The sequence below is a fragment of the Monodelphis domestica genome, chromosome 4 (assembly GCF_027887165.1).
Source record: "Monodelphis domestica isolate mMonDom1 chromosome 4, mMonDom1.pri, whole genome shotgun sequence".
In the NCBI taxonomy this organism is placed as follows: Eukaryota; Metazoa; Chordata; class Mammalia; order Didelphimorphia; family Didelphidae; genus Monodelphis; species Monodelphis domestica.
Genome location: NC_077230.1, coordinates 294,328,437 through 294,344,005, shown reverse-complemented (window position 1 = coordinate 294,344,005; position 15,569 = coordinate 294,328,437). Strand labels below are relative to the sequence as shown.

General features: G+C 36.8%; 1 protein-coding gene across 6 annotated transcripts in view; it reads right to left on the bottom strand.

Annotated features, from left to right (window-relative positions):
- Positions 1-2,258: 2,258 nt before the first annotated feature.
- The window catches only part of SGCG (sarcoglycan gamma), a 341,738-nt gene continuing 328,427 nt past the window's right edge, over positions 2,259-15,569 (bottom strand). For 5 of the 6 annotated variants that reach the window (XM_056794687.1, XM_056794689.1, XM_001375567.4 and 2 more), the window contains 2 exons: positions 11,375-11,498; positions 2,259-2,863 (listed from right to left, as the gene is read on the bottom strand). In XM_056794687.1, the coding sequence (XP_056650665.1) occupies positions 2,681-2,863; positions 11,375-11,498 (307 nt within the window). In that variant the 3' untranslated portion in view covers positions 2,259-2,680. The remainder of the gene's footprint in view (positions 2,864-11,374; positions 11,499-15,569) is intronic. The other variant, XM_007495215.3, reaches the window with a different exon arrangement.

The following is a 15,569-nucleotide window of genomic DNA, read 5'->3' as shown; positions in this document are numbered from 1 at the left end:
CAATAGTTATGTAATTTTGTACTGTGGGCAGTCCTTCAATCAAGGCAGATTACAGACACACTACACCTTAGTTGGTGGTCTTCATGGCCTGCTATTCAAAATAATTCACCTGGTAGACAATCTTTGGGTGGTGGGTCGGATATATAGCCTATTCCTGTAGAATAATGAAAAGAACATTGAATCAGGGGTTTTAAATTTTAGCTCTGCTACTTCTTGCTGACATGTGACCATGGTTTCATTATTTAACCTCAGTGAAGTCAAGTTCCTTGTCTAAAACACAGTCAGGATTAGATGACCTCTGTGCTCCAATTTAACTCAATCTCATTATGTGTTGAATGAGAGCAGAAACTCTCTAGCATAATTGGTATATTCTACCAGGATAGTCCTCAGTGACCTAAGTCAGTTCCATACCATGAAGCATCAGAATACTGTTTCTCTAAACTAGAAAATTCCCAAGTAAGGACAATGATTCAAGTTTGCTAGAATATCAAAATAACTTTAAATTTTAAAATGGAAGTAAAAAGGCATGGAACTTTAGTAATACTTTTTGACTTATTCCCACTGATGCTTTACATACATATACATATATGTTATTTAAATATGAAAGGCAGGAATTTTTGAAATTTGTGAAATCTTGATTTGTTTGGGAGTCATGAATAATAAGGAGCCAAATACTTTTTTTTTTAAAGATCAAGGGGAGAAAATATTTCTTTAAAAGGCATATATAAACAACCTTTTTGGAAGCCTATTATAAGATATCTCAACTGGCTTCTAACCAAAAGCAATCATTTTTTTATTTTATTTTATTTTATTTTTTAATTTTTATTTGGTCATTTCCAAACATTATTCATTGGAAACAAAGATCATTTTCTTTTCTTCCCTCCCCTCCTTCCCACCACCTCTCCCATAGCCAAAAGCAATCATTTTTCATAGGTCTAGTGTATACTATGGAAGGCACAGTATAACATAGCAGCCTTGCTCAGGTTGTGTCTAAAAACATGTCTCATGCCTGCTCTTCCCTCCCTAGGCTCTGAGCAATATGATTCAAGTCAGAAAGTCTTCCTGATATAAGTAAACATGTCTACTGTGTGCATGGAAGATGGTCTATTTAATACTTAGAGTTTTTTCATAAATAATCTGTCCATTTACACCAAATAAACTCAAGTTGAATGTGTTCAAAATCTTCAGGAAACAGATTCCTAGTGAAATCTAATCCATTTCTTAGGGGGGGGATAGGATTCAGAAAAATCACACTTAGAGACTTGATCAACTTTAAGAAAACACACACATGCACACACATGACATTTTCTAATCCTATTTGTAGTTGGCCAGAACACTTCTTTTTTTGAAACTTAAATCCAAATTTTCCCAAATACTGTTCTTGGAATGTAATAACAGAATCTAAAACGGTGGTTTAGTGAAGGGTGGTATATCATGAAAATGAATAGAAATTTGAGAAAGTTTGTATAGAGGATACCACAATGTGAAGGAAAAAGATAAAGTATATGAAAGGAATAGACAGTATCAAATATATAGTATGGAAGGATATGGTGGTGTCTTTGGGACATAAAGGTGTGAATGGAGAGGATACAGATTATACATGTGTCAGAATCTGAATGTGTGTGTATGTATGTGTGTGTGTGTGAGAGAGAGAGAGAGAGAGAAAGAGAGAGAGCGAGAGCGAGAGAGCAAGAGAGAGCAAGAGAGTGAGAAAGAGAAAGGAAGAGAGAGAGAGAGAGACATAAAGAGTTAAACTAAAAGTTAAAGGAAGGGAGAGGAGAAAGTGAGAGTGAGGGTGAAGTAGGAGAAGACTGTGACTAAAAGGGGAAGAAAGGGAGAAGGAGGAACACAAATTGGGTTTATAGGGTGGGGGGTGAGGAGTGGTGGTAGAAGCAATGGAATGGGTGGTGTGAGATAAATCGGAATGCATGTATGGAGAGAGTAACATTGCTTTCCTGTCGGGATGATGAAGTTTTAGGTTTTTATTGAGCAATGTTAGTTCCCTATTAGCTTCAATTTGGTTCTCCAGTGACTTCTCCCTTTTTCCTCTCTCTTCTAGTACTCCCAACCCCATCATTCTCCTCCACCAACTGTTGTTTTCTTCTATCTTCTACCCTGATTATAGGTATTTTCTCTTAAAAATCCTATTTATATCTTGTGGAGCACCAGATTCAGTAGAATAGTGAATGGGAAATGTTGGGTTAGATATCATGCATAATATAGATCATTAGAAATGAATTCCACAGAGTTATGTAACATTTCATTATGTATTTACATGTATTGAGAGAGGTGAAAATAAAGAAATAGAGACACTTCACTCATCATTCTGATGGCAATTAAACAGCTCCATGTTGCACACAAATTCTTTTGATTTTCCTTAAATGCATCCTATGGCTCAAGTTTGACACCACTTCCAGAACACAGAGTTTCATTCAAACATGTTCACTGGCAGTTTTTCTGAGTTCAGTAAAATTTTTCACGTCTGTGCGTGTGTATGTGTGTGTGTGTGTGTGTGTGTGTGTGTGTGTGTGTGTGTGTGTGTGTGTGTTTGCATGTATTTCCTTCATCGAATTCCAGAGGCAGGATATACCATTTCAGCTCTGAAGCCTCATAATTCAGAATAATTATTTATTGAGAATTCAAGTTCACTGAGGTGTGCTCCGACAATTCAATGGCATGTTCAGGTGCTTTTCTGACAGACGCTACTGTTTTCTTGGCAAGTGGAACCCACGCCAGCCGCTGACAAGTAAAGCTTGCCATCTGGGCATACACAGATTTCATAGAGTCTCTGAGAGCTGCTGGTGTGGCCCTGAGTCCCCTGTACCAATTTAGGCAGACACACGGTGGCAGCATCCAACACAAGCTGTATGGGAGAAGACAAGAGATGTGAAAGTTACAGTAACAATAAAAGAAACATAGTAAAATGAATGAAAGAATGTGTAAAGGATGGGATTGCAATAACCGATCAATTATTAAACATTTATTACGGTCATACTATGTGCTGGGCACAGTGCTAAGCTTTAGGAATACAATACAAAGGACTTTAGTTAGCAGCGCCTCCCCCAAGAAGTGCTAGTAGGTATTTGATTTGAGTCTAGTGAAATAATACTGTTAAACTGATTTCTTCAGCTCATTCCTCTGTTCCTTTTAAAGTTCCCCATCATGAAGAATGTATTTGGCTCTCCCCTGATTGTAACGATGAAGGTACTTAGCTCTTCCTTGATTGTGAAGATTAAATTGTAATCCTCAGTCTATTTTTATATTTTAATCCCCAAAGTATAAAGCACAGTATTTAAAGTTTAGTATGGAGATCTACCCATTTTGGATTTTAACCACAAAAAGTGGTGAAAACCCATTTCATACATTGAGTGGGAGGTCTGTGACCCAAGTGTGAAAGAGTGGGCAGTCCTGGAGTGGAGCGTCGGTTGTGAGTGGTAGACGTAAAACTTAGGGGAAGTGACACATGAGAAAAAAGGTCTTTAAAAGTGGAAAGAGAGACACACTTGATGTAGACACTTGGACTTGGAGTGAAGAGGGACACTTGTCTGTGGAACTCGACCTTGGAGGAGCTCATGCAGGAGACCTCAGACTGCTTTCCTTTTAGATGGTCACTGTGGTGACTGTGAAGGCTCAGCTTGAGCCTCTGGGAAAGGTCCATTGTCTTGAGACTCCTTTCCCCTGGCTGGGGCCTTAGAATCACTATCTGGGTCAGAGGAAGCCAGAGAGCTAACTGGCTCTCTCTCTCTCTCTCTCTCTCTCTCTCTCTCTCTCTCTCTCTCTCTCTCTCTCTCTCTCTCTCTCTCTCTCTCTCTCTCTCCTCTCTCTCTCTCTCTCCCTCCCTTCCTTAATATCTTCCCTCTATTGTAAAATAAACTACCATAAGTTCAATAAACTACCATAAGTTCAAATTTACTTTATTAATTCATTTTGGGATTTAGAAATTAAATCCCTGGTGACCAATTACATATTCAGTCCAACCATAAAATCTAACACCAGCCCACCTTCTGTTGGATAGAACTTTCTCTTGCCCAGGGAGCTCAGCCATCTTTGAGAATTCTTTATCCTGCTTCTCTAGCAACACTTGATGTTAGTATCACAGTTACTAAGGAAGGCCTGTGTGTGTCAAGCTTTTGTGGATTTGTAGGAGATGAAAATCACTAGGAAAAGCAGAGGGGTGACAGCTCTTTGTGGTGGACTAAGTCTCTGCTTTATGGGCTCCTTGAGTAGGGAAGAAAACACATATTTAGAGTAGTTGCATGGAGCAGAGGTGTTAAACACACCTGCCTGCAGGCCACATGGGATAGACAACATGCCCAAAGGTAGCTGACCCAGATTAAAATGTCATTTGGGATAACAAATTTCATGAAAATACATGAAAATAAATACATTTTAATGTGTTATTAAAAAAACCCCTTACCTTCCATCTTAGAATCAATACTGGATATTGGTTCCAAGGCAGAAGAGTGGTAAAGGGTAGGCAATGGGGGTCAAGTGACTTGCCCAGGGTCACACAGTTAGGAAGTTTCTGAGGCCATATATGAAATCATCCCATCTCTGGGCCTGACTCTCAATCCACTGAGCCACCCAGCTGCCCCTACTTAACATGCTATTTTAAGGCACTATGTAGCCCACAGAAATCCTTATCTATCTCTTCAAAACCCTTATTTCAATTGTCAATTTTAATTTAAAATGTCAAATTTGAATTTGACATTATTAGTGTAGAGAGAAGCTCCCAATACCCACACTACATCAAACACACTGATCTAACTAAGCAGGGCTCTGAGAGTCTGGCTCCTGAAATATAGTTTTCAATTCTGAAAGCATTCTTGGGAACAATAGAATTCAGTATCTAGTTGGTATGATTATATAAGTACACAGAAATAACATTTAGTGAATACAAATATTTTCAAGTGAAACACATTTTAAAATCTATTTCTCAGGTACATTGGCATCACTGGGACTCGGTGGTTTGTATTTCTTCTACTTAGGGTCATCTGTAAGAAGGAAGCACATTCAAGGCTTTGATTAGCAATTACTCTTCTAGCACACGTAGGTGCCTGCTGAATGCTTTCTGCCACTAGCAATGGTGAAAATAAGGAAATTAATTTTCTCAAAGTCAGTCTTTGGATTGCATAGTTTCTAAGTATAATACAAACACGTCTAGTTTTGCTTTAATTTTTTTCCCCTCTGGCAAAGGAGAGAAGCATTGGATTGGGATTCAGGAAACCTAGACTAAAGGATCATTCTACTGTTTTTCTGCTGCTACACCCTCTGTTAAATACTTGAACCATCCCTGTCAGAGGGTGGCTGTCCAGAACATGCATTGTTAAGCAATAGTCACAAGGGTAAATTGTTCTGATTATTATGTATGGTGATGGAACTATAAAGGATTTCAAAAGATCTTATGGAGCAGTCACAGCACCATGAATGGTGATGATGATAGCTAGCATTTATATGGAGCTTAAAGTTTTGCAAAGTGTTTTACAAATGTTTTCATATTTTTTCCTCACAATAATCACAAAAATTAGGGGTTAATATGATCTCCATTCTATTGATGAGAAAACTGAGGCAGACAGAGGTTGTGAATTTTCTGAATATTTCTATCTACTTGACTGTAAACTCCATGAGGGTAAGTATGCTGATATAGTGGAATTAGTGATTCTAGACTCTTATTTACTTGCCAGGTATCTAACCTTTCTAACTTTTAGTTCTCTTGTCTATAAAGAGGGGATGGTAATACTTACCCTATTAATCTCAGCGGGTTATGAGGAAAATACTCATTAAATGTCAGCATTCTATAGTAATGTGCATTTTAAAAGATTTTAAATAACTTTTAAATTTTTTTTTCCACTAGAACTCAGCACAGAGTGTTCTACACCTAGTTGGTGCTTGAGACATGGCTACAGAATGAATCACTGTTATGCAGTGTGACTGTGGGGATAATAATGAATGAAGCATAATCAGGCAAATCAGTAAGAGAGCCCTTTGGTATATGTTTAATGTTTTCTCTATTCCCTTAACTCCCAGAAAATACAAGAGTATGTTATTGAGTTCATTGTAATGACAGGTTTAATGGCTCAAGTCCATTCTTTCATTGATTGGCTATTCCTCCCCATATCCAATACTTCAAGGTTGGATAATGATTTATTTTGCAAAATGCTTTTGTATCCACTGTTCCATTTTAAGGTAAGTAGTAGGATTAACATTTGCTAGAAGAGTTTATTGAGACCTGAAATGCTAAGTAATTTACCTATTTTTAGCCACAGATTAATGGCAGAGAGAGGGAGCATATTAAAGTGAACAGAATTGGCCCAAAAGTGATGGTATGACTCTCTACATTGATTATTCCTAGATTGACAGGCATAATATATCCAGGCTTACTTTCTCTTCTGAGTACTAATTCTGCAATTACCAATTGCATAATAAATATTTTCAGCTAGATGTCCTGTAAGCATCTCACCACTCACTCAAGATAAATTCTAAAACAGTTTGTTATCTTTCCTTCTAAGTCAATCCCCTTTCCCAACTTCTCTATATTTGCTGAGACTATGACCAACCTAATAATTTGGGTTTACAGCTGCATTTATAATCAACTTCTTTCCTCTTTCCTTACATATTAGGTTAATTTGAAAGTTGTGTTGATTCTGCTCCCATAACATCCACAATGTAGTTCCCATCAGTTCTGCTTGCACTCTAGTTCAGGACCTCATCACCTCTTATGTGGAATGCAACAGCTTCCTAACTGGTCTCTCCACCTTAAATCCCCCCCCCCTCCAATCCAGTTCTCTAGACAGCTGTCAAAGCTTATCTTTCGGTGGAGTCAAGATGGTGGCATAGAGGCAGAAAAAAGTTCAGAAAAATTTGATGCCCAAGCACAGAACTCAAGAGAATCATCAAAAGGTAATTAAAAAAGATGTAAAAAGAAAAACAAAACAAAGCAAACAAAAAGCCCCCTTTTTAAGAGACCCAATAAGATAAAATGATATATATCCCTATAATAAAAGAGGTCATTGGTAACTTTGTTATTATCACCTGGGCAGCTAGAAGAATTACACATAGAACAGTGACAAACTGTATAGGATGAAATGACAAGATATAAATATGTATATAGATATATGTATGCATAAATACATATACGTGTGTATATATATATACATACATATATATATATATATATACATATATATATATATATATATACAACTAGAGCTAAAAAAAGAGGTTAATACTAAAAGAAACAAAAGGGGATAAATTTATATGTCACAAAGAAATTCAGGGTGGGAGTGGGGAGAACTTCAATACACTGGAAGGGTAAAGAGGTTGAAGATAGGAAATACTCAACTCTTATGTGCATTGAAATTGACCCAAAGAGGGAATAACAATCAAATCCATTGGGGCAGAAAATAGATTTTCACCCTATAGGGAAGTAGAAGGGTGACAAATAGATTGGTGGGGAGGGAAGCAATACAAGGGAGGGAGAGGGTGAGGGAGTAGTTTTGAAAAGACTGCAAAGAAAACAAGGGTGGGGAATAAGAAGGGAGGAGGGAAAGAAAGAGAAGTAAAATAAGGGTGGGAACTAGGGGGACTGATTAAAAACAAACATTGGTGTAGAAGGAAATAGTGAAAGAAGAAAAGGCAGGACCAGGGTAGAAGTCAAAATGCTGGGAAATACACAGCTGGTAATCATGACTCTGAATGTGAATGGAATGAACTCACCCATAAAACACAAGCAAATAGCAGAGTGGATTAGAATCCAAAACCCTACTATATGCTGTCTACAAGAAACACACATGAGGAAGTTAGATACGCATAGAGTGAAAGTAAGAGGTTGGAGCCAAATCCATTGGGCATCAACTGAAAAAAAGGAGGCAGGAGTCACAATCATGATATCTGACAAAGCCAAAGTAAAAGTAAATCTAGTTAAAAGAGATAGTGGAGGTAATTACATTCTGATAAAAGGCAGTATAGACAATGAGGAAATATCAGTACACAACATGTATGCACCAAATGGCATAGCATCCAGATTTCTAAAGGAGAAAGTAGTGGAGCTCAAGAATGAAATAGAAAAACTATCCTAGTGGGAGACCTGAACCTTCCTCTATTTGAACTAGATAAATCAAACCAAAAAATAAATAAGAAAGAGGTAAGAGAAGTGAATTAAATCTAGAAAAATTAGAGTTAATAGATATGTGGAGAAAAATAAATAGGGACACTTGTTTGCAATATTTTTTTGCAAATATTTTGCACTTGTTTGCAATATTTTTATGCCCTAATACATGGTCCATTTTTGTGAATATACCATGTGCTGCTGAAAAGATGGTGTATTACTTTTTTTAGGGACATGAATTGGCAATTTTTATTTAAGGAAATCAAAACTATTAATAAGCACATGAAAAAGTGTTCTAAATCTCTTATAATCAGAGAAATGCACATCAAAACAACTCTGAGGTATCACCTCACACCTAGCAGATTGGCTAACATGACAGCAAAGGAAAGTAACAAATGCTGAAGGGGATGTGGCAAAGTTGGGACATTAATGCATTGCTGGTGGGGTTGTGAATTGATCCAACCATGGATCTGGAGGGCAATTTGTAACTCTGCCCAATGGGTGCTAAAATACTGTCTGTACTTTGATCCCGCCATAGCACTGCTGGGTTTGTACCCCAAAGAGATAATAAAGAAAAAGACTTGTACAATAATATTCACAGTTGCGCTCTTTGTGCTGGCAAAAAATTGGATAATGAGGGGATGCCCTTCAATTGGGGAATGGCTGAACAAATTGTGGTGTATGTTGGTCATGGAATACTATTGTGCTCAAAGGAATAATAAAGTGGAGGAATTCCATTGGAACTGGAATGACCTCCAGGAAGTGATGCAGAGTGAAAGGAGCAGAACCAGGAGAACATTGTACACAGAGACAGACATACTGTGGTACAACTGAATGTAATGGACTTCTCTATTAGTGGCAATGCAGTGATTCTGAACAACTTGGAGGAATTTATAAGAAAAACCACTATCCATATTCAGAGGAAACACTGTGGGAGTAGAAACACAGAAGAAAAACAACTGCTTGATTACATGGGTAGAGGGGGAAATGGCTGGGGATATAGACTCTAAATGAACATCCTAATGCAAACACCAACAATATGGAAACAGGTTCTGATGAAGGACACATGTAATACCCAGTGGAATTGCGGGTCGGCTATGGTAAGGAGGGAAGGGAGGAAATAATGTGATTATTGTAACCAAGGCATAATGTTCTAAATTGACTAAATAAATTAATTCAAATAAAGAGGAAAAAAAAGATCTTTCAAAAGTGTAGATCTGACCATGTAATTCCCCTCATTCAACTCCACAGTCTTTGGTGTCAAATGAAACTCTGTGGTTTGGCTTTTTTGCCCCTCAACTTTTGGTTAGAACCTATATTTTTAGCTTTATGACATTCTCCTTCATGAATTAGTCTTTTAGCCATTCTTGCTCTTGCCATTTCTCAGGCCTGTAGCATCATACAAATTGTGCACCCCCTCCCCCGAATGCATAATTTCCAGAATCCCTAATGTAGGTCAGTACTGAGCTTAAACATCATCTCCTACATGAGACCATCCTTTTCTGCTCTTTCGCTCTTAGCTGTTGGTGTCTTTCCCCTCCCCAAATTCCTTGATACTTATTTTGCATATTGCAAACATATATGTTATCTCCCTTAAAATGCAAGTTCTTCAAAGTGGGAACTACTTCACTTGACAGATCAACTGATTAAAATTGCAAAAAGGCATCTCTCTCTCTCTCTCTTTTTCTCTCTCCATATATATGTCTGTCTGTCTATCTATCCATTTATCTATCTATCTATCTATCTATCTATCTATCTACCTAGCTATCTCTGTCTATCCATTAATCCATTCATCCATCTATCCATCTATGTATCCGTCCATCCATCTATCTATCTCCTCCCTCCCTCTCTGTGTCTTTGTCTGTCTCTGTCTCCATCTCTCTAGACTTGATATAAAGAGGGACTTCTTTATGCTGAGCTGTCCAGAAGAGGAATGGGCCACCTGAGAATGAAGTGGATTGGAGTTCTTTAAGTAGCGGCTGGATGCCTCTTTGTTGATATCATAGCAGATATTCTTTTTAAGGCTGGACCTGACTCCATGACCTCTGGGGTCCTTTCCAGCTCTTGGATTCAATGCAATGATTACATATATCTACTTATCATTATGAAATCAACAAATCTACTACTGTTTGTTTTTTTAACAAAGTGAATGAGTATCAGTAATAACAGCTGAAGAAACACACCATTCTCCTAAGATAGTGCATTAGTAATGTTGGCACTTCTTAAGATGTTAAGCTATCAGTTTAATCCCATGAAAACTTATTAAAGTACCTATGATATGCACTGAACTGTGCTAAGCATCCTAAATATAAAGAGAGAGAAAACTCTGCTTCTGTTCTTAAGGAGATTGTAGCCCAGCAGAAGGCAAAAATAAACACTCAGTAAAATATAATACAAGTATTATACAATAAGCTCATGGGATAGAATGATTCATAGAAGAAAGGATAATACAGCTAGCAGTCCAGGGAAAGTTTTTTTTGTAAGGAGTGGCCCTTTTATTGAGTTTTAAAGAAAGGGAAGGATTTCAGTATGCAAGGTTATGGGAGATCCTTTCATGGATGTGGGGTAGTGCATGCAAAGGCTAAGAGATGGGAAATGGCAAGACAAAATTAACAAGAAATAAGTGCACTTTGGCTAGAATATAGAGTTTATGAAGAAGAGTAGTATATAACAAGAATGGAAAAGGTAAGCTATCAGAGTGCATTAAGATTATTCTGAAAAGAATCTGTGTTTTAAAATATTTATAGCATATCTGTCAATTGAGGAATGGCTAAACAAATTATGATATATGATTGTGATTGAATACTACTGTCATAAGAAATGATGAGCTGGTTAACTTAAAATAAATTTGGAAAGAACTATATGGAATAATGAAGAGTGAAATGAGAACAACCCAGAAAAGATTATGTACAGATTTAATATTTGGAGAATAAAACTTGTGAATGTTTACCTCCAGGAAATGAACTGAAAAACAGATAAATGAAAGAAGCTATATAGATACATATCTGTTTGCTGGATGATGCCTTTTATGCTGTGGGGAGGGAAGGGAGAGATCGAGAGACCTAAATATTCATAATGTTAAAAAAGAAGATTATTCTGTTTTATGACTACTTTCAGCATCATTAACTCAGTATAATTTTAGACAGTTTCCTTAAGAAACAAAACACAAATTTGACATGCTAACCCAAGAAAGTTGTTTCAGCTTTGACTGCTAACTAAATGGATGTGCAACACATATATAATAGAAGGCTGCTTTATTTAGCTTACCATCCCATCACTACTGTGTAATTTGATGTCCATCTGAGAGAGAGCTTCAATCTTCCCAGAATTTGCTTTAATATGGACTCCTCTTGGTGCATCCATACTTAGGCTCCTCGTGGGGGATTCCAGTCTGAAAGTAGAAAAAAAGGTACTGAGCCAATGACTCAAAACTCAAAGACTCAAAACCAGAATAGAACAACATTCCATCAGTATTTCTTTTAGTAGGAAATCAATATAACCCTTAGCTTGGAAGGTACAATTTAGCATCTGGAAAAGAGATAAAAGCACATATTCACAGGTGGCACTTTGAGGAAGGTGCTATATTTTTCTTTTTTTCAGCATTGAGCATAATTATGTTAACAAAAATTCTCTAAAGGTCACACTCAGTTTGGAAACTTAGTACTGAAAGAATGAAATTCCCCCCAAAATACTATTTGTTATTTTTTGTTTGGTGGGGGAAATTATATCCAGATGACACTGATCAAAGTCCCACTTCTTTACTATTTAAAGTTTCAAGTTCTTTTGAACACCACTGGCATAGAGTAAGTTAAAATGATTTGCCCTCCTGTTTGATTTGGAGTCTTGGTCTGATTCCTTAGCAGTTAAGAGCTTTGCAGCCTTGGTGGCTTGCCCCATTTTCTGTGGTCACAGTGCTCCATGCTGGACAAAGTCAATTACTACTTTCCTTTTTTCAATTTATTGTAAGAATAGTACTTAATAACCTGAAGGGATCTCTGTAGAGCAGGGCCAAGTGTAGACAGGATTAAGTGAACTTCCTAATACAATGCAGAGGATATTGAATTTAGAAAGGTTCTCATATCTTTGTTATTTCCATTGTATAAAGCTTTTCATCAGGGGCTCCTAACTTAGGGGTCCATGAACTTGAGGGTATTGTTTTCTATAGAATTTGGATGTCTGTATTTCAATATAACTGATTTCCTTTCTAAACTTCTGTATTTTATTTTGTACATTTATAACTTTATTCTGAGAAAGGATTCATAAGCTACCTAAAATTCTTCAAGGGGCCTAAGACATAAAAAAGGATAAGAACTCCTACTCTATAATAATTAAAACCAGGGTCAATGATCTCTTATTCAAAAGATTCAGACAGAATCAGACCTGGATCCAATAGCAGAGATTAGTCCCTGGAATACACAGAGTGACTCTTGCAATACTGATTCTTTTCACAAGTACACACACAAACACACACATACACAGCAGTGGCAACAGCTTTACTGACTGTTTAATATCACAAACTCTTGAAACATCAACATTTCTAAAATCTTTAAAGGGTATTAAAGCTAAAAAATATTTTGTTTCTCAACAACATCAGTAATTCAATATAAAATCCATGCTTATTCTTTAATATGCACGACATAAAATACCATTTCTTGCAATGATCTATAGATGACAAACTCCCTGTAAGTTATGCTTAAATGCCCTCCTGTTGGTGTGGAGTCTTGGTCTATAGTCTTGTAACCATCTCTAGAAGGCACAGAGGAAGACTGAACTACAGAAATGCAGGCTACCCTTGGGGAATTTTTAGAATTAGTGTCTACTGAGCAGTGAAAACACATCGTATAGTCTTACTTTAATACTGAATGATGCCACATTATTCCATTTCTTTGGCATAGAAAACTGATAAAAAAGATCACCTGAGGACACACCTATAAAAATGTTCATAGTTAAAATGCAACACATGCTTAAAAAAAAGCTAGGTCTTCAAGAAAACCCACTAGTTTTTCAGTAGAACTGCAGCCTCTCAGTTTTAGATAGTACTCTGTTTGCATAGTTTTTATCTGGCAGGAATTAGAGAGCCAGATGCACAGGCTAGATCACTTTGGAAGAATACACAGCCAGATGCAGACATCATCAATTTATTTTGACTTAGTTTTAGATTTTTAATGAGAGAGTGTTTACTCTGAAATTATGCTCTCAATTTACCCCAAATCCTTTTAGTCCTCTGCAACTGAAACCAAAAAATGGGCACGGTAGAGATGCAGCAAGGCAGACATCAAATAAAAACCTGATTCGCATCGCATAGAGACCAACACATGGGAATCACTGCATAGCTTTGCCACTAGATGGCACCATGTGACCACCTGAGAGCTGTTTCAACATGGCTTTCCATCTCAGTTTTGATAAACATAGAAACTTTCATGTGACAATATTGTATAGTAAGGGAGAGAAGGGGGCAGGAGAAGGGAGAGGCAAAGGAAAATGGAGGAGGGAACTAAGAAGTTGAAATAATTATAAGTGATGAACTGATAATTTATTTAAACACTTAAAAATGTTCACAGGCTTCCTGAGCTTCAGTTTCCTCACTGGTATAATGGGAAGCCTAGAGGAGAGGCGCTATCAACTTTTAGATCTAGATTTGGGTCCTTGAAAAATGATCCCATTCAGTGAATAATTAGTGGTTGCTATTCTGAAAATAATTAATTATAATAATAATCATGGCTACAAAACGCTTTAAGGTTTGAAAAGTACTTTGTGTATCTGGGAGATAGGTGCTATTATTATCTCCGTTTTACAGATGAGGGAACAGGCAGAGAGCAGTGAAGTGCCGAGCCCAGGATCACACAATTTGTGGTTGTGGCAGGATTCAGACTTGGGTCTTCCTAACTCAGTCATGTGTTCTCTCCACTGTGCCACCCAGCTGGCCCCAGGGAAATACTTGTGCTGTTTCATTATTTTCAGTATGGAATCAATAAGACCAGGGTTTAAATTCTACTTCTACACCTAACTCCCTAGATAGAAGCTATGTGATATTAGGCTAGTCACTTATTCTTTTTAAACTCTGATTTCTTCCTCTGTATAATAAGGATAAGATCACCTACACTGGAGGGTTGTGATTTTCCAAAGCACTTTGTAAAACTTAAATTACCATATAAATGTCAGCTATTGGAATCATTATCATCAGTGTCATCATATTCAACTAATCTTTATTTTTGAGGAAGTTTATCTTTTATTTAAAAAAAAATCTTTCCTGTTATTTCTGGGCAGGTAGGTAGTGCAATGGATAGAGTACTGGAAGTCAGGAAAATCTGAGTTCAAATATGACCTCAGGCAGTTCCTGACTCTGTGACCTTGGGCAAGTCACTTAACTTTGTTTACCCCACTTTCTTCATCTATAAAATAAGCTGGAGGAAGAAATGGAAAACCACTGTAGTATCTTTGCCAAGAGAACTCCAAATGGATTCACAAAGTGTCAGATGTGATTGAAATGAATGAACAACAACAACACATTTCTGGTGGCAATAGCTTGGTCCCGAATTGCCATTATAAACTATTCCATTTTCAAAATCAAATATTTGAGGACATTTTTTTTCACTGCTTTTTTGTCAAATTTATAAACTGAATACCTGTAAATGTTGGCTATGTAGAGCCTTTTGATTTCACTCTTTGATCTTATCCACTTTATAGACTCTATTTAGAGTTACATTTGACAAATCCAATAGGGTATACCTCTCATTAGACTTTATACTCTATGAAGTTATGTCTCTTTAGCCAAAATTTTTTTCTTTGGGTTTCATACTTGTTTATCATGTCCTCCAAGAATGTCTATTAATCCTTGTTCTCTTTTTTGGCAAAGAGGAATTGATCTTTCTAGAATTACCTTTGGGTGATGGACCTTGTTATTTTGTTAATATTGTACAGATTTTTGTTAAAACACTAACCAAATATGTTACATTTTACAATTCCTTACATTGCACACTAAGATTGACATTGCAGAGGTGTTGATTACCTTATATATGTTCTACCCATTCAGTTTTAATTTCTAGAGGTAAAAAAGTCTCAACATATTTTGCCATAATATTCTCCTTGATATGCTGATTCTTGATGTGTCTTGTCAGGAGGAGGCCAAGGTATTTGCAACTGTATTACCTCAAAGGAACCTGAAAGTACTGCCTTACAGGGACTTCAAAGACTATCTAATCAAAAGTCCTCATTTTATAGATGAGGAAACAAAGATTCAGGAAGGTGATTTGGGAAGTGTGCTTTTAAGTAATAAATATTCCAATGTCTTAAAGCAGCAAGAATCATCATTTCTGAATTCAGTCACAAATATTTCAGTCTATCTTTCCTTAGAATCCATTAAGAATCTGAGATTTAGTGAGTCATGTTGACATTTTAATGTCACTGGAGAAAGATTTCATGATATGAAGGAATTGCTTAATGTTTCTTTTGGTAGAATCAT